General features: G+C 40.6%; 1 protein-coding gene across 7 annotated transcripts in view; it reads left to right on the top strand.

Moving 5' to 3' along the window:
• acaca (acetyl-CoA carboxylase alpha) overlaps positions 1-20,295 on the top strand; it is a 30,750-nt gene extending 10,455 nt beyond the window's left edge. The window contains exons 21-55 of one of the 7 annotated variants that reach the window (XM_061802939.1): positions 635-735; positions 831-919; positions 1,076-1,200; positions 1,377-1,490; positions 1,894-2,007; positions 2,081-2,170; positions 2,286-2,404; positions 3,776-3,799; positions 4,151-4,256; positions 4,977-5,179; positions 5,262-5,364; positions 5,460-5,567; positions 5,674-5,730; positions 6,000-6,044; positions 7,094-7,135; positions 7,686-7,901; positions 8,009-8,164; positions 8,259-8,483; positions 9,836-9,991; positions 10,257-10,403; positions 10,594-10,863; positions 10,990-11,087; positions 11,268-11,388; positions 11,477-11,587; positions 13,291-13,434; positions 13,540-13,660; positions 14,453-14,549; positions 14,663-14,759; positions 14,892-15,027; positions 15,552-15,729; positions 15,805-15,917; positions 16,431-16,585; positions 17,114-17,284; positions 18,543-18,679; positions 18,921-20,295. In XM_061802939.1, coding sequence (XP_061658923.1) covers positions 635-735; positions 831-919; positions 1,076-1,200; positions 1,377-1,490; positions 1,894-2,007; positions 2,081-2,170; positions 2,286-2,404; positions 3,776-3,799; positions 4,151-4,256; positions 4,977-5,179; positions 5,262-5,364; positions 5,460-5,567; positions 5,674-5,730; positions 6,000-6,044; positions 7,094-7,135; positions 7,686-7,901; positions 8,009-8,164; positions 8,259-8,483; positions 9,836-9,991; positions 10,257-10,403; positions 10,594-10,863; positions 10,990-11,087; positions 11,268-11,388; positions 11,477-11,587; positions 13,291-13,434; positions 13,540-13,660; positions 14,453-14,549; positions 14,663-14,759; positions 14,892-15,027; positions 15,552-15,729; positions 15,805-15,917; positions 16,431-16,585; positions 17,114-17,284; positions 18,543-18,679; positions 18,921-19,047 — 4,416 coding nt within the window. In that variant the 3' untranslated portion in view covers positions 19,048-20,295. The remainder of the gene's footprint in view (positions 1-634; positions 736-830; positions 920-1,075; positions 1,201-1,376; positions 1,491-1,893; positions 2,008-2,080; positions 2,171-2,285; positions 2,405-3,775; positions 3,800-4,150; positions 4,257-4,976; positions 5,180-5,261; positions 5,365-5,459; positions 5,568-5,673; positions 5,731-5,999; positions 6,045-7,093; positions 7,136-7,685; positions 7,902-8,008; positions 8,165-8,258; positions 8,484-9,835; positions 9,992-10,256; positions 10,404-10,593; positions 10,864-10,989; positions 11,088-11,267; positions 11,389-11,476; positions 11,588-13,290; positions 13,435-13,539; positions 13,661-14,452; positions 14,550-14,662; positions 14,760-14,891; positions 15,028-15,551; positions 15,730-15,804; positions 15,918-16,430; positions 16,586-17,113; positions 17,285-18,542; positions 18,680-18,920) is intronic. The other 6 variants (XM_061802933.1, XM_061802932.1, XM_061802937.1 and 3 more) reach the window with 6 other exon arrangements.
• The last annotated feature ends 1,698 nt before the right edge of the window (positions 20,296-21,993 follow it).

Raw genomic sequence — 21,993 nt, forward strand, 5'->3', positions numbered from 1 at the left:
GCGCCTTTTCAGAAGAATTGAAACTATTATAGTGGTAAAGGGTGGATCGACATCATATTAAACCATATTGTATGTGAGTTTTTCAGTTTGCAATGGAGCGTAGGTTCCAAAAAAATAAATGAATTCACAAATACTGAATGATGACAATATAGGGGTTTACTGTATTGTAGGAAATTGGAAGTCTTGCAAGCTCAAGTGTTTCTAGGCTAAACTTCATTGAATGTGAAGACTTAAAACTTAGAAACTAGGGCAAACCTGGAAACTCTTCAGAATGCCTCCGGAAGAGCTGGACGAAGTGGCTGGGGAGAGGAAAATCTGGGGTTCCCTGCTTAAGCGATTCACCCTGCGAAACCCGACCTTTGATAAGCATAGAAAAATGGATGGCTAATTGGTTATTGAATGTATACCGTGAATAATTATTCTAAAAAGTAATTCATATTCCTAATAGGTCAATCAGTAAACATTTTTCATTGATTCTACAAATGAACATATTTAAAAGTAGATTATTGGTATTTTTCAATGTAAGGCTGTCAATCGCCACCTCTGCTTCTTTAAATTGAAAAATTAGGTCAATAGAAATATATCATTGTTGGTGGGCTTGGATGCTTACATTGGTTATTTCCTGACTTTCCAGATTGCAAACATCCTGGATAGCCATGCGGCGACTCTCAATAAGAAGTCTGAAAGAGAAGTCTTCTTCATGAACACGCAAAGCATTGTTCAGCTGGTGCAGAAGTGAGTGCTGTAGTCTTTTGCTCAGCTCGTCAAGATAAGTCAAACATTGACATTATACCCAAAAATTAACCATCTGTCGTTGATTTGTCTTGCAGATATCGCAGTGGGATCCGAGGTTACATGAAGGCAGTAGTAATTGATTTGCTCCGACAATACCTGAAAGTAGAGATCCAGTTTCAGAATGGTGAGAAATTCTAGTAAAGTACCATTACTAGCAAGAGCCATACTGGAAGATACAATACTACTTCTCTCCATTGGATGGCGCTCATAAACAACAAACATCTCTGTGGCTGAAGTTTCTCAGTATTTTGTGGTCCATATGTGTTTGCTTTTTTGATAGGACACTATGACAAGTGTGTGTTTGCCCTGCGTGAAGAAAACAAAGGTGACATGGCTAATGTGCTCAACTACATCTTCTCCCATGCGCAAGTCACCAAGAAGAACCTGCTGGTTACAATGCTAATTGTAAGTGTACATCGTATTTTGCAGATTTGTGGATGAAAGTATTTTCTCGTATTCACATATAATCCACCAAGGTGTCATTTATTTGGTGAAATGGCTTTTTTTTTTTTTTTTACAATTGCACTGCACTTAGGCTCGTGCATTTATTGAAGCATTTGTGTTGTGCATCCTCTCTTCAGGACCAGTTATGTGGCCGAGATCCCACACTGACAGAAGAACTGATGGCCATGTTGACTGAATTCACCCAGCTCAGCAAAACAACCAATGCGAAGGTGGCACTTCGTGCACGCCAGGTTGGTTCTTCACTTTTAAACAAAATGACAATGCAGAAATAACTCAAATATATGGGAAGACATTCGGGAATGACTGTTATTATTGGTAACAACGTGCAACATTAATATACAGTTATTGGCCAAATTGTGTATTTTCCATGATATACACCATACTTATTTTTGGAACAAATGAATTTGTGAGGGGGGAAGAAAAACTTGTGCACAAAATAGAAGAAGAAAAATCCTATTTGTATTATTGTAGGCCATAGAAAATATCGATTGTGAAAGGAAACTTAATGTTTTCTAAGAAAGCTGTTGGGTTTACTCATTTATGTTGAGCACTGTATGAACATAAAAAATCAAATGTGCGACGATCATAAAATTCAATGAGGTATGAAATCATTCAGAAATTCATTCTCTGCAGGTGTTGATAGCGTCTCACCTTCCCTCTTATGAGCTTCGCCACAACCAGGTGGAGTCCATCTTCCTCTCTGCTATTGATATGTATGGCCACCAATTCTGCATTGAGAACCTACAGGTAGGCAAGATGGGCTGTAGATTTGATTTACACCTGCAGAGTAAGCATTTACGAATGTTGGTTTGTCTTCCAGAAACTTATCCTTTCCGAAACATCAATATTTGATGTCTTGCCCAACTTCTTCTACCACAGTAATCAGGTTGTCCGAATGGCCGCCCTTGAGGTGAAATCATCATTTCTCTCCGTCGGCCGACGCCTTTGCCCTAATTTATTTTTAATGCAGAGTACTCACAAATCTACTGATAATTACGTCCGCCTTCATATGCTCATAACTGCAGGTTTATGTGCGCCGAGCATACATTGCTTATGAGCTCAACAGTGTGCAGCATCGCCAGTTGAAGGACAACACTTGTATAGTAGAGTTCCAGTTCATGCTCCCCACCTCGCACCCAAACAGGTATCACACATGCCCAAAGGCTAACAGTAATTTGCCTCACTTTGCCTCCTACTTTTCTCTGCACACACAAGTCAAAATGTCTAATTGTGATGCTAAGTGAGTTTTATATCGTCATCTTAAGCACAAAATTATTTGTCTCCTCCCTCTCAATTTCATTTGGTGCATTGCCTTCTTTCATACATCTGTTTTCCTGAAGGATGTTTTTTTTTTTTTGTCACATAGTCTTATGGTGGCATAATAAATTTCAACATGACCAACTAAGAATTGAAATAACGTCACGTGGAAGATAGTGAAGTTGCACAGTTTCATAAGTCAAGATGCTCATGGGTGGATGTTTCTATTTTGTTCATCCACTGTGATGCTCAGGTTACTCATGCCGTTATTTTCCCCGAGCTGTGGCCCATTGTTTACGTGTAAATACTCCTTGTTTGGAAAGGAAGTATATTGCAAGACTGGACTGGTTCATCACAGTTTTCCCACTTGCAGTACCTTATGTCATCTTGTCTTCCTCGGAGGGCACTGTTGCCATAGATTGGTGGGAGAAATTTGAGGATTGTCCTTGCATGTTCAGCATTTAACATCCTCGTAGTGTGGAATCAGGATATTTCTGTTGCATATGTTAGCCCGGTGTGTGATTGTGTGTATGAACAAATATATTTTTTGTCTGCTTGTTATCACTGTGCACAGCTAGTCTGGGAGTTAATTGAAGGAGGCCATCGGTGTTCGCATACCAGCCACAATATTAGGGACACATGCATACTTTTGAGCGGCAAGATTTTTTTTATTTCTTTTGTTTTGAAAAGTAAAATTAATCTACCAGTTTTATGGATTATTGTTTTATACACAGTTGTATAAATTTGTACACCTCTTATCAAGCAAATTCTTAATCTGGATGGAAAAAAATACTGTGAAGGATTATCTCAGACAGTGTTGAGCAGACGTGAGCATGAAAAACTAACTTGTGATTCAACTCCTATTGGATTGAGATGGCTTTTGCTGGCATACTTATTGTTGTCACCAGGATATGTGCGTCCTGCATGTTTGTGTGCACTTCATGTTCATGTGTCATGATTCTGAAATAACCACAATGTTTTACTCGTTTCTAAGAATAGCATGAAGGTGAGGCTCTGCCTGTGTTGAGCTCAACAGAGACAGCCTAAAGAGCTCATGATGCATGTTGTACAGGGAGCAGTCAAGAAGTGACATGTGTGCGCAACCTTTTGCCACCCGGCCGGGTGCATTCATTTGGATATTGAGCAGTGCATAGTAAACTGTTTTTTGAGATGGACAAACACATTGCTCCTACTTGACTGTCTTCCTCTCCTGATGCCTGCCACTAACCTCATAGTAATCAGTGTCGTTTGATTGCAGAGGGAACATCCCCACTCTAAACAGGTATTGTAAACATTCTTTTTATTGCGTAGACCACATGCATAGACTATTAGCGTAGCTGCATGGCCAAACCACAAATTCACATGACGAGTAATGTTTCAGTTAATCAAGTTTGGTGCTCTTTCAAATTTCACAAATATAATGATACTGTTGGTCTTACTGGAGAGTTACTAAATACAGCATTTATTAATTTCATTGACGTCAGCACACCCCTTGCCTTAGAGTCTCTCTACGTTATGCTTTTTAGTGTCTGTGTGTGAAAATTTGTGATATACTAAACAGTTGTGTGTATGTGTGTGTCTGTGTACTTTGATGTTATCGAGATTTTGAATAACAATGTAATTGTCCTACTAGGAAAATGTCTGCTCCTTCAATCCTGGACATTATAAAAGGCCCAAATGGCACAAATTTGGAATCGCTGGGCAGGTTTGATGCAAAACCCCTGAAGTCCTCTCATTGGGTGTAAAATTTGGGATATCATACATTAAAGAATTCCTACTTAAATGTCCTTCTTGGTGTTTTTGCAATTTTTTTGTTTTGAGGGAATTTTGGTGTTGTGTCTGAGCGGCAAGTGAGATGGAAAAAAATGAACTTTGGCTTCAATGCGTTGTACTCTCGGTTGTTTTGATCATGATTTGGGCACACTCCAAATCTACAAAATTAGCCCTGGATATCTGTGTAAGAATACTTCTATGACTTTATTTGACCCATTTGTCCAGTGGAGCCTAGGTCAAAGATCAACAGATCATGTTCATTTTCAATTTTGCAACTTTTTTTCAAATTTCTTGGATTTTGATTTGTCAGAGCAAGAACCCATTTCATTCTGAATTGTATTAGGCTAAAATGTTTGGCTTAACTGTGGCCAAAAGTCATTTTTTTCATCACTCTGTATGCAATGTTCAGTGCATTTCCCCCACTAATACTCAGCGATTACTCTGTGGGGGCTCCATGGGGAATTTTTGGGTGCTCCAATTGGACTGACAAGCAGTCTATCAAATATTCCTTCTACTCACTCTATGCAGCCGCTTCATTGTGCAGAAATATAATGACAAAATATTTTACTATCAACCTTTTATTATTTAAGCATCATTTAATTTAAGGAATGGGAAACAAAGAGGCCGTCCTCAACAGCGTTAAATTTAAGCTTGGTTTCAAACCTCTTCCACTTGTCTCTTTGAAGGTGGATGGTAAACTGTCTTGTGGAGGAATAAATTCTTATTCAGATTGCTTTCACCACAGGATGTCATTCTCATCAAATCTGAACCACTATGGAATGGTGCACATGGCTAGCGTGAGTGATGTTTTGTTGGACACATCCTTTACGCCCCCCTGTCAGCGGATGGGCGCCATGGTCTCCTTCCGCTCATTCCAGGAGTTCACCAAGTCAGTGTGTACTATTTGAAATCATTCAAAACAGAAATGGGAATATACTGTGTGACTAAAGTAAGGTTGACTGTTGTTTCAGGAACATAACAGATGTGTTGAGTTGCTTCACAGACTCTCCTCCCCCAAGCCCGACCTTCCCCGAGGGAGGTAACCCCGTCCTGTATGGTGAAGAGGACAACAAGGTAACAAAAGCATATTGTCGTACATTGATTACTTGCAATGTCACTGGAAATGCTGATTTTAATTTTAAAAAAAATCCCCAAAAATCCTCATGCAGAGCATCCAAGAGGAACCCATTCATATACTGAATGTGGCTATAAAGACCGACAGTGACATGGACGATGATGGCCTGGCATCCATGTTTCGGGATTTCACCCAATCAAAGGTTAGAACGTTCCGCAAGAAGGCTGTTGTCAATTTAACCAACTTATTATGGGACTGATTATGACGTTCTTTTTTTTAATTATTATTTCTTTTTCAATCAATCTCAGAAATCTCTGCTGTTTGAACACGGAATCCGTCGCTTGACTTTCCTTGTGGCTCAGAAGGTAAGACGTTCTGCATGTCTTTCTCTAGTTTTATATCTGTTTTCTTTACCTTGCATGTCATCCATAATTGTATAAATGGCTGCTATTAATGTTCACTATTTGTCCAAAACTCTTTTTGTATATCACTAATATTACTGTAATGATTTTTCATATAAACTTAGTTTATGTTGTTCTTGAAATAATTTGAAGTAATTCGCACTTTAAATTCAGCCTTGTCTCTCCTGTATCTCCTTTTGCATGCCTTGCTTTCGCTACACTTATGATGACAGGATTTCAGAAAGCAAATCAACTGTGAGGTGGACCAAAGGTTTCACGTAAGTAGAGACAAAGGGGACTGAGGGCAGCAGGCTAAATGATTTTTTTTAAATAACTGCCAAAAGTAGTTTGCCTTGGGGGGGGTTAATCCGCTGTCTAAAGAAAAACAATTACAGGCCATGTATACTATAATCTCATAATAACCGTAGCATTGAGTACACCTGAACAATTGTCAATTTCCAGTAATTTGATTGCTGGTGATTCGTTATTTTGTTAGGCAGGTGTCTCTCTGATTCAGTGCATTTCAACACTACTGTAGCTTACAATAATGAAGTGTAAAATACAGTACCATGTCATCTTTAACTTTCTCTTTTTAAGGCAAATTTATGTTTTGTATTCAATTACTTTAGAATTGACAGATCTGTAACATAAAAAAAATAAGTGTTGGGACAGTTATATGTGTGTCCCAACACCAGTATTATTGTGATTACTGCAATAATGAGGACATATGTGAAAAATGTCCTGCCTTTTACCCTGATATTGTTTGAACAATAGGCTTTGATTTTTTTTTTTTTTTTTTTTTTTCATAGGGCCTTGTGCGCCTGCTAACAAATTATACTCAGTGGTGTCAGTGCCATTTGGAGGCCCTCGTTACATGGATTTCTTTTTTTTTTTTGGGGGGGGGGCGCTCCGCTTCAAAAATATTTTCCTCCACTGACTATTTACTCAACGGCATGTGTAATCAGTGTTAAATTGTGTCAGTGAAGCTTTCAGGTTGTGTGCAATTGCTGGCCTGTTGTTATCATGTAGCATGTGAGATGAGAAGGGCATCTCCAATCGGGCTGGCATTGTTGTGGGACACTTCATCTGATATCATTCAACTGGGCAACCAAGCATTTCCAGAATCAAGAGGCTCTGAGAGAGAATTATGTTTTATTCATTCAAAAAGGGAACCTCTAGGTTTCTACAGAAATTAAAAAAATGCAATGCATTTCCACTACAAATAGCTTTAGCTCGTTGGGGTTATATTGTGCATAATTGACTACTGTTTTTGTTGTGAAATAACATGTTTTATTGTTCTCCTTTCTTTCTTTCATTTCCTACACAGAGAGAGTTCCCCAAATTTTTCACATTCCGTGCCAGGGATAAAGTAGGTGCCTTTTATGATAAACTTCTGTTTTGCAACATGATTATGGTTCAGGAATTTTGGGAATTAGGGATCAGCTAACCTATTTCACCAGTTTACCACCAGCTCTTTACATTATAGTAACTATTTTTAGGTAGATTGTCAAAACATTTTTGTGGTGTGTTTTTTAACCACGGGGTGCATCAGATTTCTTCCATTGCAGACATTTGATGTCTCCTCCTCTCTTACCCCTGATAGTTTGACTACAATGACACGAGCAAAACTCATTAAAGTAATGAACTCTTTAATTATGTCTCCCATTTAAGAGAAATGACACCCATTAGCGGCTCTCTGAGAATGAGATTGCCCACGATTTCATTTACTTAATGCTGTGTGTAGCTCTTAGGCATCTTTCTACTTTCATTGGGGGCCAGTGTTCTTGAAACTGCCATTGATATCATCTTGGTTTATTGCGGTATTACCTCATATTTACGTTTGTGTGGAAAAAATGTAACATTGTTTAAAAGAGTTTGTTGCATTTTTGTTTGATGATGTCCCGTCACTTTCTCACCAGTTTGTGGAAGACAGGATCTACCGCCACTTAGAGCCGGCTTTAGCTTTCCAGCTGGAGCTCAACCGCATGCGCAATTTTGCCCTGACAGCCATTCCTTGTGCCAACCACAAGATGCACCTCTATCTGGGTGCGGCACGTGTGGAAGTGGGAGCAGAAGTTACAGACTACCGTTTTTTTGTGCGAGCCATTATCCGCCATTCTGATTTAGTTACAAAGGTGAGAAATAGAGAATGTATCCTCTATGTGCCGTTCCACAATTCCACAAAGGAATTCTACTTAATCCTCATTGATTGTTTTTTTTCTTCTTCCTTTTCCTTGACTAGGAGGCTTCTTTTGAGTACCTTCACAATGAGGCTGAGCGCTTGCTTCTTGAGGCCATGGATGAGCTTGAGGTTGCTTTCAACAACACAACTGTGCGTACCGACTGTAACCACATATTCCTCAATTTTGTCCCCACAGTCATCATGGACCCTTCAAAGGTATGGGATGCCAAACCCTTCTAAAATAAGAATAAGAATTCAGGTTCTCTTTGTGTTTAGCATCGGTTTCTAACTAATATGCCTCTATCATCAGATAGAGGAGTCAGTGCGGTCCATGGTGATGCGCTATGGCAGCCGGCTGTGGAAGCTACGCGTCCTGCAAGCTGAACTGAAAATTAACATCCGCCTGACTCCAACAGGAAAGCAAATCCCCATTCGCTTGTTCCTCACAAATGAATCTGGTTACTACCTGGACATCAGCCTCTACAAGGAGGTCACTGACGCCCGAACGGGACAGGTGGGGCCCAAAGACCGCCAGGTGGGGCACTTATACATTTTCCATGTCATCCGCTTGTCAACTAGTCACTGGAAAAGTGCTTCTGTTTCATCTTGGATCCCTTGTCCTCCAAATTTAACAGCCTTTTAGTTTGAGGTTTTGGGACACACAGCAGAACATTTCTGGTTTTAACATATTTTGATATGGACAGTAAGGCCTGTATAGGGCCTACCCTTGTTGACGTTCTTTCCAGTCACGTACAGGTACATCTAAAAAAATTTGAATACTGTACTATGAACAGGTTCAATATTTTTTGTCACTCTTTTCAGAAAGAGAAACCCATACATTATTTAGATTCATTAAACTCAGAGTGAAATAATAATGGCCTTTATTTCTTGCTAGTTGATCATTACAGCTTACAGATCATGCGAGCACATTTTTTGATGTCTCAGAAAATGTTAATATTGTGTAATAGTACAATATTGGAAAGTCAAAGTTGTCACCCCATAATCAGCCAATTGACCCTAAGAACCTGCTAAGTTTTCCTTAGCCTCTAAATGGTCATGTGTAGTAGACTACACAATCGTTTGGAGGTCTGCTGGCTTGAGAGGTACACAAGATGTTCACTGACACCTCCACAAGGAGGAGGGTGAGCCACTAAACCACATTGCTAAAGATGCTGGCTGTTTACAAAGTGCTGTATGTGTGTGTGAGTTACATTCAGAAAGTTGAGCTCTGGCATAATAAATAAACGTGGTTGGAACATCCCTAGTTGTTACATCTGGGTTTTCCTCTTGAAATGAGTGTCAAAAAAAATTTGAGGTTTTTCATTAAATTCAAATTTTTCAAGATGCCTGTATGCGTCACGTCATCTGATGAGGTAAGTTATACTTGCAGCCTCTTTTCATCATCACACTCATCCCTTAGGTAGTTTATATGATGATTTTGTATCAGAAAATAGAAAAACACAAAGGTCACACTTACCTTCGCATCTATGAGCAATTTCAAGTCTTCAATGCAATGCATGTTTTTTTGGGGGGGTTTGGGGGAAATGTTCGAACCCACAAGCTCTGAAAGTGAAACATTTTGCCCCACTTTATACACATTTTCATTTCAACTTGGAATATTTGAATTTAAAAAACGACATTCAATATGCGTACAGCCAAAGCCATTAAGTGGATGACGGTGGAATACCTGTTGCAGCTTTTAGAGAAAAAAAAATCTTGTGTGTGAGGACAAGACATCATTCCATTCATTACATGAACTAGCTGCTTTGTGTTTCAGAAATGTTCATTGTCACCCAGTCCCCATTCTCATGAAATGAATCAACTAAATGTCAAGATGGACTAAGAGGCTGGTGTATCTTTAGTTACTTTGCCTCCCTTTTTGTGCAGATCATGTTCCAGGCATATGGAGACAAGCAGGGTCCTTTGCACGGCATGCTCATCAACACACCTTACGTCACCAAAGACCTGCTGCAGTCAAAGCGCTTTCAGGCACAGTCACTGGGCACGACTTATGTCTATGACTTTCCAGAAATGTTTAGACAGGTACACAACCAATCTACGCTTTTCTCAGTTCACTTTTTTTTTTTTTTTATATATTTGTGTTCAAGCACCAGCATTTGAATTTAAATTCATGGTGATGCTAGACTGGGTGAGAATAAGAAACGTCAAGCATGATTCACTGACTTCCCTGAAGCAGTAGGGACACCTGATGTCATTGTAGCGCTAGCATATGGATTACATTTAATTGTTCATGGCTGCTTTTGATGCAGTAAATTTACCTGATGGACTATTGTACCTCTTTACCCAGGCTCTGAAAAAGTTGTGGCACTCAAGCCAAGCATATGCTTCCATACCCAAGTGCCCTCTTCCCTCTGAGTTGCTGACCTTCACTGAGCTGGTACTGGACGCCCAAGGTCAACTTGTCCAGATGAACCGACTGCCAGGTGGCAATGAGGTTTGTTATTGTGTTGATGCATTAGTTAATGATACATGTATTCCTCAAACATGTGAGGCAATGTGTCCTGATACACCATGGTCTATACTATCTTTGAGTTAAAATATAACAGGCAAAAATTTCAGTTTTCACTCCTACGTTGTGAGGTAGTATAAGTCGGTCTGTATCCATTTTGTTTCTTTTCATCTAGATTGGTATGGTGGCGTGGCGGATGAGCCTCCATACACCAGAATATCCAGCAGGACGTGAGATCATCGTCATCAGTAATGATATCACACACAAGATCGGTTCATTCGGGCCTCAGGAGGATTTACTGTTTCTGCGTGCCTCGGAGATGGCCCGAGAGTGCGGGATCCCTCGTATCTATATCGCGGCCAACAGCGGTGCCCGCATTGGCTTGGCTGAGGAAATCCGACATATGTTTCACGTGGCCTGGCAAGATCCAACTGACCCATACAAGGTCAGTTACGTCGCATTCCGGTCCTGCTTCAATTTTTCAGACTGCAATTTTGAGCAAACTGTAAAATGCCATTTGACATCAGATGTCACCAGTATCGCTGAGCTGTCTTCATATTCCTCTCTGCAGGGTTTCAAGTATCTTTACCTCACACCTCAGGATTATAAGAAGGTCTCAGCCCTGAACTCTGTCCATTGCGAACATGTGGAGGATGAGGGAGAATCCAGGTATGTTTCTTGATTGCCTATCTGTATACATGGTGGTGTTAGGAAAGGATTATGAAAGCTGTTCTTAGATCAGTCAAGTGTGTATAATATTGAAGATAACAAGGGCAAAAGTAGATTGCGAGGCTATTGCTGGGTCACCCCTTGGATAAAATGTGAACCACATTATTTGTTGTCATACAGGTACAAGATCACCGACATCATTGGAAAGGACGACGGGCTGGGTGTGGAGAATCTGAAAGGGTCCGGCATGATCGCTGGAGAATCTTCTGTGGCTTACGAGGAGATCATTACAATGAACCTGGTAAGAGCACGTTTGTGCAAAATCCGAATGGCTTTTCGCTGTCAACAGGATATCAAGGACCCTTAATGTCCATCGTTTCGCTCAAAAGGTAACGTGCCGAGCCATTGGAATTGGAGCCTATCTCGTGAGACTCGGTCAAAGAACCATTCAGGTGGACAACTCACACATCATCCTTACTGGAGCTGGAGCACTTAACAAGGTACAACAATGCCAAAATCAATGTTACATATCAATATTTCAATTGCATCTTAACCATTACCGTTCCCTTCTGATGCTCTTGTCACCTGGTTAATCGGAGGAGAGAAGGCATATACATATATCTAAAATAAAATGTGTAATGGATTTTTTTTTCAATATATTCTAAAATCTCTAAGACTATTTATATATTCCAATAATATCAGAACAATGTAGGGGGAGCCATTCATCATTTTATTTAGTTGGTTAAAAGAAATTGTTATAGTTATTTTATATTGTGAAACAAATTACCCAATGTTGGAAAGAATTTTACAGAATACAACAGTAATTGTCGTGTGTAAGAATACTGGAGCTTTTGTCTGTAAACGCTTCCTTCTAAATTATTATGTTCCACTAGGATACCCCCGCAATCCCAGACCCCCTACCTTCATCGTTAAATAATTGAAAGGGAGCCATGAAGTTATATTTGCTTTGCTGGAGGCTGCAAAGCAGGACATCCGTATGATTTGTTTTCCATCAAAATGAATGTTTTGCAGTGACAGGTTTTGTGCTTGTTGTTGATTGGTGTGAGTGCTCATGTTTGAGCCTGCACACTTTACTACATCTCCCATTTTCCCCATTTCTCCTCCCATTCCCTCTCCCTGTCAGTGTAATAAGATGTCTCCATTTGAATTTAATTGACAGGCTGCAACATGAGAAATCACTCAAATGGCAGGTTGATGACACACCTATTTCCTGAAGACTCTGTTGTTTTTAGACAGCTCCACTGTTTTTCTGTTTGTGAAAAGACAGGTTATTATTAACGTATCCACATCGCAGGTAATGCCTAAACGCTCTAGGTTTAAACAGAAGATGTGATTGTATTTTTTTTTTTCATAAGATCTTCAGCAGAGATTGCCTCTCCCCTCCATTCTTCACGTGACTTCCGGGCTATTAACTGAAACTTAATTGAGAGCAGGAGGCTGCCACCCCAAGATCATCATTTAATTAGCCTCTAGAAAGCTTCCATATTTTCATGGGCTCTGGATAGTAACGACTAGCACAAATACCCCAATGAGCTGTTCCATCGACTTGGCCTCCCTTTTCTCTCTCCTGGCGATCTCCCTCCGTTTCTGCTCCTACATCCCCTTCCCGTCTCTGCGCAGCGGAATCTTAATGAAGCCGGGATGGCCGGAGGCTCAGAGGCTTTGTGTGTGTCAAGGTGACTGCAATCTTTCTTGGGGCCGCAGGCTTTCCTGACAGCTTTAGGAGAGCGCCCTAGATTTGTAGCCAGATACATAACCATTAATGGTAATAAAGAAAGTAAATGATGGCTGAAAAGGTGAAACCCAAGGCTAGGAAGTGAGCGCTTCTGATTTTTACTGAGCCATGTCAGGCCCCAGCCACCTGTTCCTGCCTGCTTATCAAAATAGGGTGTGCTCAGGTTAAGTTTTTATAGCGTTAGGTTGGTTCAGCGTCACTTTGCTAGGTAAAAGTAATTTGGTTGATTGTATTGATTGCACAGTCATGGCAAGTTATTGCAGTTTTAGTTGTTTTTTTTTCCCCCTTTCTCCTGTGGCATGTCCACCATGGTCATCAAATGTGCTGTTGTGGGATTTGTGTGCATAGTGTACATGCACAGCTCAAGTAGGCAATGTAACACTGTTGGTGAAAAATTCTGGTGCCTAAATGTTTTTCATGATTGTCTGTGTATGTCCACATTGCCAGGTGCTGGGCAGAGAGGTTTACACATCAAATAACCAGCTGGGTGGAATCCAAATTATGCACAACAATGGTGTGACGCACAACACAGTTTGTGATGACTTTGAGGGAGTCTTCTCTCTTCTGCAGTGGCTCTCTTACATGCCAAAGGTAGGATTCAAATATTTTTTACTTCAAAGGATTTCCACTGCATGATAAGCTTAATTGAAGCTTTAAAAGAATTAATAATACTGATAATAATTATAATATTTTCAGTGCAAGTTTAGTCCAGTGCCCATTCTGAGTGCCAAGGACCCAATCGATAGACCAGTTGACTTTGTGCCAACAAAGGCACCCTATGACCCTCGTTGGATGTTAGCTGGTCGTCCAAGCCAGAGTGAGTGCCTTTTGATGTGTCTTTCTGCAACATGCTGATATGGCTGTATTTCTTTTTTTTTTTTTATTAGTTTTGATCAATAAAAACCCGCAAAGCACTGAAGCCTCAAATAGTGAAGCGCAAAGTAGCGAGGAAACCTTTTTCGTGTATTCACAGGGTAGGCTAAGTTCATGGCGTACATACAGGTCATGACAACGGTTTCTTTATGTTAGTGAAAGTCAATATAAAGATTTATCATGTCCTGCAAATGTGACTGACATGAGTGAGAAGTTGCAATTATTCATTTCAAAAGAGCCTCTGGGTAACCACTAAGAGAGAAACTGTTAAGTCTGCTATCATGCTGTAAGAGACAAGATCAAGATAGTAGCAAAATGGATGTGGCTGTGTTTCCCCTACTGCAAGCTAGGACTGCAGGTCCTGTAACAGTGTAATTATAGCTTGAGACCACTGAGATATTAGAAGATTGTGCAGAAAGAGGCACATGCTGGTCGGGATGAGCGGCAAAACTTAATTGAACAGCAACCTTTAAGTCTATGGCGTGTTTCTCAGGGTTAGCAAGTGGAAAAACAGCATCACAAGCCTTTTGTATCCAACCATCCATCATGTTTTCTCCCAGGATTACTGATACAGAGCTAAAACGCGCACACATTTTCCCATTGTGTTAAGAAGAATCTCATGAAAAGTAACAAAGAAAAAAACTTTTTATGACTAGTGATTCAAGTTTAAATTTGATACAAATGATCCTCTCTGTTCATTTTAATCCCTACAAAACTCCTGTCATTTTATATGAAGGTCCAAAAGGCTCCTGGCAGAGTGGCTTCTTTGACCATGGCTCCTTTATGGAGATAATGCAGCCATGGGCTCAGAGTGTGGTGGTGGGCAGAGCTCGGTAAGCCCTAAAGAAATACAAAACCAAACATGAGAATTGATTTCTTATGTTCGAGTTGGGTTTCCTCACTGCCAGTGTGCTGGATGTCAGTTCTTAATAAAGTATATCCACAGACTGGGTGGGATACCTACCGGAGTGGTGGCTGTGGAAACAAGGTCAGTGGAGCTGTCAATCCCAGCTGATCCAGCTAATTTGGACTCTGAGGCCAAGGTGAGGCAGGTCACTCGCTGCATATACCCAAGTATGAGCTAAGTGTCTACACGTGGCGTGATTGTGTTGTTGCGGTGTGTGTGTGTGTGTGTGTGTGTGTGTGTGTGTGTGTGTGTGTGTGTGTGTGTTCAGATCATCCAGCAGGCGGGGCAAGTGTGGTTCCCCGATTCGGCTTTCAAAACAGCCCAAGCTATTAAGGACCTGAACCGAGAGGGGTTGCCTCTCTTTGTGTTTGCCAATTGGAGGGGCTTTTCTGGAGGAATGAAAGGTATCTGACAAGTTAATAACACCCAGAACCTGCATGGATAGGCATAATGTTAAGGGTCCAAAGTTATAGGATTTTCTTTACTATGATTTGAATTCCATAACGCTTGAGACCTTGTGTACTGTAATACCAAGTGCATTACTCACTGTCTTTCAAGAAGAACATTTCCTAAATTTCTTTCAAGTTTTATTTACTAACAGCATTTCTAACAATTGAAATACTGTACAGTGCAGTCTATGGATAATTGTGAAGCCTACCTAATATATCTATAAACAGATTTATTATTAAGGAAATATTGCAAAGTAGCCATATCGGAATACAAAAAGCAATACTAAGAATGTTTTGTGTGTGTGTGTGTGTATTCTTTTTTTGCATTATCACAACACTTAAAAATGTGAATGTTACAACCAAAGTTGTACTGCATTGATTTAATTTTGCCGACTACAGCAATTACACTTAATTTTTGAACGGAAGTCAACTTTATAATTTTGTAATCCTGATTTCATTTTTAAATGCACCCTTTTTAGACATGTATGACCAGGTATTGAAGTTTGGGGCCTACATTGTGGACGGGCTGCGGGAGTATAAGCAGCCCGTGCTGGTTTACATCCCCCCACAAGCCGAGCTGCGGGGAGGATCCTGGGTGGTCATAGATCCCACCATCAACCCCCGACATATGGAGATGTATGCTGACAAGGACAGCCGGTAAATTGGTTCGAAACGAGGTTAGATTTACGTTGGCCTTCACACTTTGCCCACTCAAACCATTTGCGTGCTCAGCGGTGGAGTGCTGGAGCCCGAGGGAACCGTGGAGATCAAGTTTAGGAGAAAGGACCTGGTAAAGACCATGAGACGAGTCGATCCAGTCTACATGAGCTTGGCAGAAAGATTGGGTCAGTCATCATCTTCAGTTCCAAGTAACGTTCTTTAGCGGTCGCAGCCGACTTAATTTGTAGTCTTTCTCCCTCCCATTCCTTGTCAGTTCGAAGCAGAGGATGGTGGGGGCTGTTTACCTTCACTCTTCTTCATTTGTGGATAGTATCATCTTTGCTGCGCTCCCCTGAGAGACGTGTCAATCACAGCTGGCTTGGATCAATTATCAGCTCTCCTGTCTCCCCGGCAGAGCTTATTGATTCAAGTCACAGCTCACAGGAACTGTGATCCGATGCTGCTTGCGTTTGCCACTTTGGGCAAACTGGTGCAGTGTTATTGAGGAGGGTTTGAGAGAAACAGATCGGAATTGACAGAACTCAGTCAGCAGTGGGAAACTTCAGTGAGACAAAAAAATGAAGTGTGTTTTTGAACAGTTTATGGAAAGTTCTGGCTTCAAGAATATTTGTATATGATGTATATGTATATGTATATATTAGTGTATTTGTGTTAAAACTCCTTGTTCTTCCCCAAAGGAACTCCAGAGTTGAGCCCTCCTGAGCGCAAGGAGCTGGAAATGAAGCTAAAAGAGCGAGAAGAGTTTCTGTTGCCTATCTATCACCAGGTGGCTGTTCAGTTTGCGGACCTGCACGACACTCCCGGTCGCATGCAGGAGAAGGGCGTCATCACGGTAGGTGCTTTTCTAAACTAAGGCATTTCGACCCGGTTTGGAGCAATATATGTGCCTGCAAAGCCCACGTGGGAGTCTCGCTGCTGCACCTGCCCACATCACCGGGCTGTGAGTTGTCCAAATGATTTATATTGTGATGATGCAAGTGAATCGCTTTGAAAAATACAAATCGGACTTGATAGGCTTGCTCCAGTTCTATGCCTTTGGTCTTTGGCGTTTCATCTCAAGCACACATGCAGTCTTGACAGAATTTTGGGAGGACTGTGGCCGCAATGTTAACTATAGATTCAGTCTTGCCTAACCACCTCACTGGAAAACTAGACGGAACTGCTGCATTTTTATCTGAAAAGCCAATGCAGAATTTTACTGTGTCATAATCAGATTTGAATTACACTGGTTTTAATGACAGTTGGACCATCGCTGTTTTTATGTAGCATCAAATTTCACAATAATTTTAACAATCCTGTTGGTGACGTTAAATGTCTACATTGTTTTGTTCACAATATGTTTGTCTTATAACTCTGTCAGGATATCCTGGAGTGGCAAACATCGCGGCATTTCTTCTACTGGCGCTTGCGCCGCCTCCTCCTGGAGGAAACAGTAAAGAGAAAGATCCAAGCGGCCAATAGCGAGCTGACAGACGGGCAAGTTCAGGCGATGCTGCGCCGCTGGTTTGTCGAGGCGGAAGGTGCCGTCAAGGTAACACTTTGCTGTGCATTTTTACTGTGAAATGGTTACGTTGGTTTAAGATTGTGAATATAATGGGACCTTCCATTTTAAAGTACAAAAGCAATACGATCACCTTCTTGTAATAATTGTTAGGTTATTGCTAACATTTTTTTGCTAGCAATTCATTTTGGGTTTTTTTCCCCATTTACTTTCAGAAAAAATGAAACAATGGGAATTGTGATAAAGCATTAACAACATATTTGTCATTCTCACCAGGTGTTATTCAATATAATTTAGCAACTGTTTATTCAAGGTTTTTAGTTGTTGCAGTGCTAGCTAACTTGCAAAACTTTTGTTCCAAGCCTCATGTCATCAGCCAGTAGTTATGCTTGTGTCAGCTTGCGTTGAGGACTACAGAAGTCTAGGTCTAATATTTACTGTCGAGAGGCTGAAATTCAGAGGATTAAGATAAATTTAAGTTAATCTCTATTTCCATAATCAGTGACCAAAATTGTTCACATTTGATATTGTTTAAATAATCAACTAGTTATTGATTAATTGGTGCACCTTCACATAGATTTAATTTCAATTCTTCAAGCAGTTTGAATCTGTTTCATAAAACTTTTTTTTTTCCATCATTCACATATGTTTTAGTTGTCTACAACTAGGTATTTGTCGTAGGTTGATGTCATTTCTCTTGACTTAAAATGCTCATTTAAAATCTTGATCCATAAAGTAGTGATTAAAAATAACATGAAACGAAGTTCCTCCAGGCCCAGCCTCAGCGGAGCAGCAGGCAGGAGCTGTCAGGAGCCATGTTCCCTTCCAAGTGGCCTTCCCGTCTGTTAGAACGCTAACCCCATCAGAACTCACTGTCTTAAGCCACAATTAATCAGAGCCCTGGCACGTGCTGATAGGAGAGCAACATGCTGTCTCTTAATTAAAAGCAAACAGATTAAAAATGATTAATAAGGGCATTAAATGTTCTTGTGGACCTCAAGCAAGGCTATTCATATAAAGGCAAGGGCCTATTAAACCCCTCCACCCTCCAATCTTTAAGCCCCTCCAGCCTGGCTTTGTTTGGGATCAGAGATGCTGGTACTCATGAATACTAATATTTCTATCGGGCCCAAATCAACAAGAGACATCATCCGTCCACTTTGTGCTGGTCCACTTTTGTTTGTGTTGATATTGATTTGTCCTCACTCAGCGGGGTACAATTTTGGAGGCTTGATCATTTTTGTCGTGATCACCACAATGGTTTATCCATGATAATGACATCGCGCAGGCCTATCTGTGGGACAACAACGAAGAGGTGGTGGGATGGCTGGAGAGGCAGCTCGCCGAAGACGAGGGAGCGAGGTCGGTCGTCGACGAGAACATCAAGTACATTCGGCGCGATCACATCCTCAAGCAGATTCGCAGGTGATTCACAAGCGCAACAACAGTTTTGCAGAGAACTGGGCAATACGGACAAAAAGTCAAATCTTCCAATGTAGTTATTTTTATTGATTTTATTATTATTTTTTTTAACAACACTTCATCCTGAAGCAAGTCCAAAATTATCCTGACAAATAAGCTTAAATTTCACTTCATGAAGAAATGTCATCATAGTTGACACACTTGACATGTTTTGTTGATGTTGTTTTTGATCTTTTTCTTCCAGCTTTGTTCAAGCTAACCCAGAAGTGGCTATGGATTCCATAGTGCACATGACCCAGCACATCTCGCCCACACAGAGAGCTGAGGTGGTGCGTATATTGTCCACTATGGAGACCTCAGCCTCGTCCTAGGGCTGAGGCCACAGCCGCCTGGCTCGGGTTCCGGGCTGGCAAGTATGGTTGGGAGGAGCCAACACGAGTGCCCCTCGGCAGCCGCCAGGGAACCGATGAATCGTTGGTAATGACTCTCGGATTTCTCGTAATTTGTCTTAACAATCAGTTTGTGTAAAAGTACATATTTCGTGTTCACGTTCCATCAACTGCAAATGACTAATACGAAGTATGACCTGGTGTGGGCCTTGAACCAATGCAGAACTGAACTAATGAACTGGAATGTTGTCATATTCCAATACATACTGCTTTCTGGCAACATGTTATTAAAGTAATTTGAGGACATCGTCTGCAGCCTTGGCAAGAGAAGGTCTTTTAAACTACCAACAAGGGTGCACTTAGTTACTGAGCAGAAAAATAGCAGGAGTGTGATAACCCATTTGGACAGAGGAGCACAGCAGGGAGTAAAAGGAGGCCTTTTTCACCCCGACTGCTTCCCAGTTGTCCTGCCGTGAGCACAAAACTACAGCTGTCCCTTCACGCTGCTCCACATGCACTTTATACTCCTTTGCTGTTCACATTGCATACACAACCAAACTTGCTCTCTCTGTAAATGTAGTATTCATTAGTCGTGCACACTGTTACGACCGTGCACACACACACACACACACACATGGGTGAACATATTGAAATTTAACGGGATATAGTAGTTACCACACAGAGTTGATATTAGCATGTTTTTTTTCCACATTTATTTTTTGTCATCTCTTGCTGTCCAAAACAATCATTGAAAATAACTGTATTATTAATTTTGTAATAGAAAATATTTTTAAATGCATGATGAGATCACCTCAGTTCAATGATTCATGTCAAGTCAGCAAATGTTTCATCGTAATCCATGGTAACTGTTTTATTTATATTGTTTTGTACTAAATGTTGCTTATTTTTAATAATTGTATCCTCAATTGCAGATTTCCTTTCCTGATTTTTCTTTCAAAGGGTACCTTGTGAGAACTATGTGGCACAAATACATAGACGCTACATTAAGTGACAATGAGTAAACAGCACTGTCATGTTGAACTCAGTCCTTGACATCACTGCCTCATTATGTTGATCTGACAATGTGAAAACAGCTTTGTGCTCAGTGCTGTGCCCCCCCCCCCCCCGCACTGACGTGTACTGACGTGCCGGCCAGTTGCTTTTGAACGCACTGGTTGTAACCTTAAAATGATGGTGAAAGAATGACGTTAGCAATCCAAATAAAGCATAACCCGTTTAAATTGTTTGCCGTGTTTTTTTAAGAGGTCTAAAAAAATATGGACTTCAACTACATTAGCTTTTTTTTCTTTTTCTTTTTATATACGTGATGATCTCCAGGACAGATACTTGCATCACTGAAAGCCTAGTTAAATAGTAGCAGTCAGAACGGGGAGCATTACACTTGGGAGACATTTTGTGATTACTCGAAAATGATACTCTTCGCATTCCTTAACCCAAAGACGATTAAAGTGGCTTTTTTTCACCCCCTTGCCTTTTAAACTTCAACAGTCTTAAGAAGGATGAAAACGGATCAAACAAATACTGAGGGAGCTATCTCACCCTTTTATTTATTTAATTTTGTCTTATTTCATTGGTATCATCCCCTTGGCTCTGTCAACTTTGTTATCATGCCACCAACAAATATGTAAGACAAATTGAGTTGCATGTGCCCAATACCCACAACAATTACGAGCAGTCCAAGAAGAAGAAAGTCATTTGGTGTTATAATTGGAAATGTGTGTTGCGTTGTCCCCCTTGTCTCCCACAGGGTTTTGCTCATTTGTGGTGGTGTGCACGGCGGGATAATTCTTTTGATCAGTCACAAAATGCAGATTCATTTTCTTTCTTCCTCCGTCACTCGAGTGGAGGAAATGGCATTGTTTAGGAGAACTTTCACCAAACCAAAGCGTTTCTTTTACATTGTTAGAATTTTTTTTGTGTGAGGGGTAAAAAAAAAAAAAAAAAAGCAGAAACAAAACCAGATTAACCTCAGTGTTATTTAGCCAGAAACGTACATATTGTTCCAGTATGTTTAAAACTAGTGATTTGCACTTTTGCTTCAGACTACATTGGTCCTGATTTCAAATCCTGGCTCAGGCTTTTCTTGGGATGTTATATGTCTGCATTTGTCTTTGCTTTCAACAGTGGTGTCCACCTTGGTCATCTCTCTTGAAGTCCACGTTTGCTTAAGCAACGAAGGATGGTGCAATCTCACAATGGATCTGGCTTGACCTTGGAATTCACCTTAAATTTCTTTGGAGATTGTTCTGAGCTCTGCAGTATAATCTATCTCCAATTTGAAATCCTCTTGGATGACATCTTGGGAAATTGGCTCAGGGCCAGTGAAAAATGTGTAACTATAGTTACAAGAACATCAAGCTGCTTGGTGATGTTCATTTGGCCTTTACGATTAACATGCTTGTCTATCATTTTGTTTCTTTAAAATGTGTGTGATCAAATGATCGTCAGCCTGCAATTTCCTGCAGAATTTTTGTTTTCTTTGAGAAACTTGCAGTAGAATTTGGTTGCAGACAGTGCATTACTGTTGTCAACAAAGATGAATAAGGCTCTGACAAAGATTTTAGCAGCCTTTCCATGTGATGTACTATACATGGTGTATCGTAAGTCTACTGTACATATATCATGATTGTGATTAGCTTTTTTCCTTCAGAAACCTGACTGGAAAAAAATAGTTCTGGAAAAAGATGCCTGCAAAGAGATTGAAATGGAGGAATTACGATAGCTCAGTGGGGAGACTCAATCGTGCATCTAGGGAGAACCATAATTCCACATTCATGTGTCTCAATGGCTCGACAGCACTTGAGAGACAATACATCTGACCCAGATGCAGGATTCCAATTAGTCGGCTGTATGCAACAGTTGAGATGAAACGCGAACAGGGTCTTTACGGAGCCCCTGGGCTGACTG

Source organism: Syngnathoides biaculeatus, chromosome 18 (genome assembly GCF_019802595.1).
Source record: "Syngnathoides biaculeatus isolate LvHL_M chromosome 18, ASM1980259v1, whole genome shotgun sequence".
Classification (NCBI taxonomy): domain Eukaryota; kingdom Metazoa; phylum Chordata; class Actinopteri; order Syngnathiformes; family Syngnathidae; genus Syngnathoides; species Syngnathoides biaculeatus.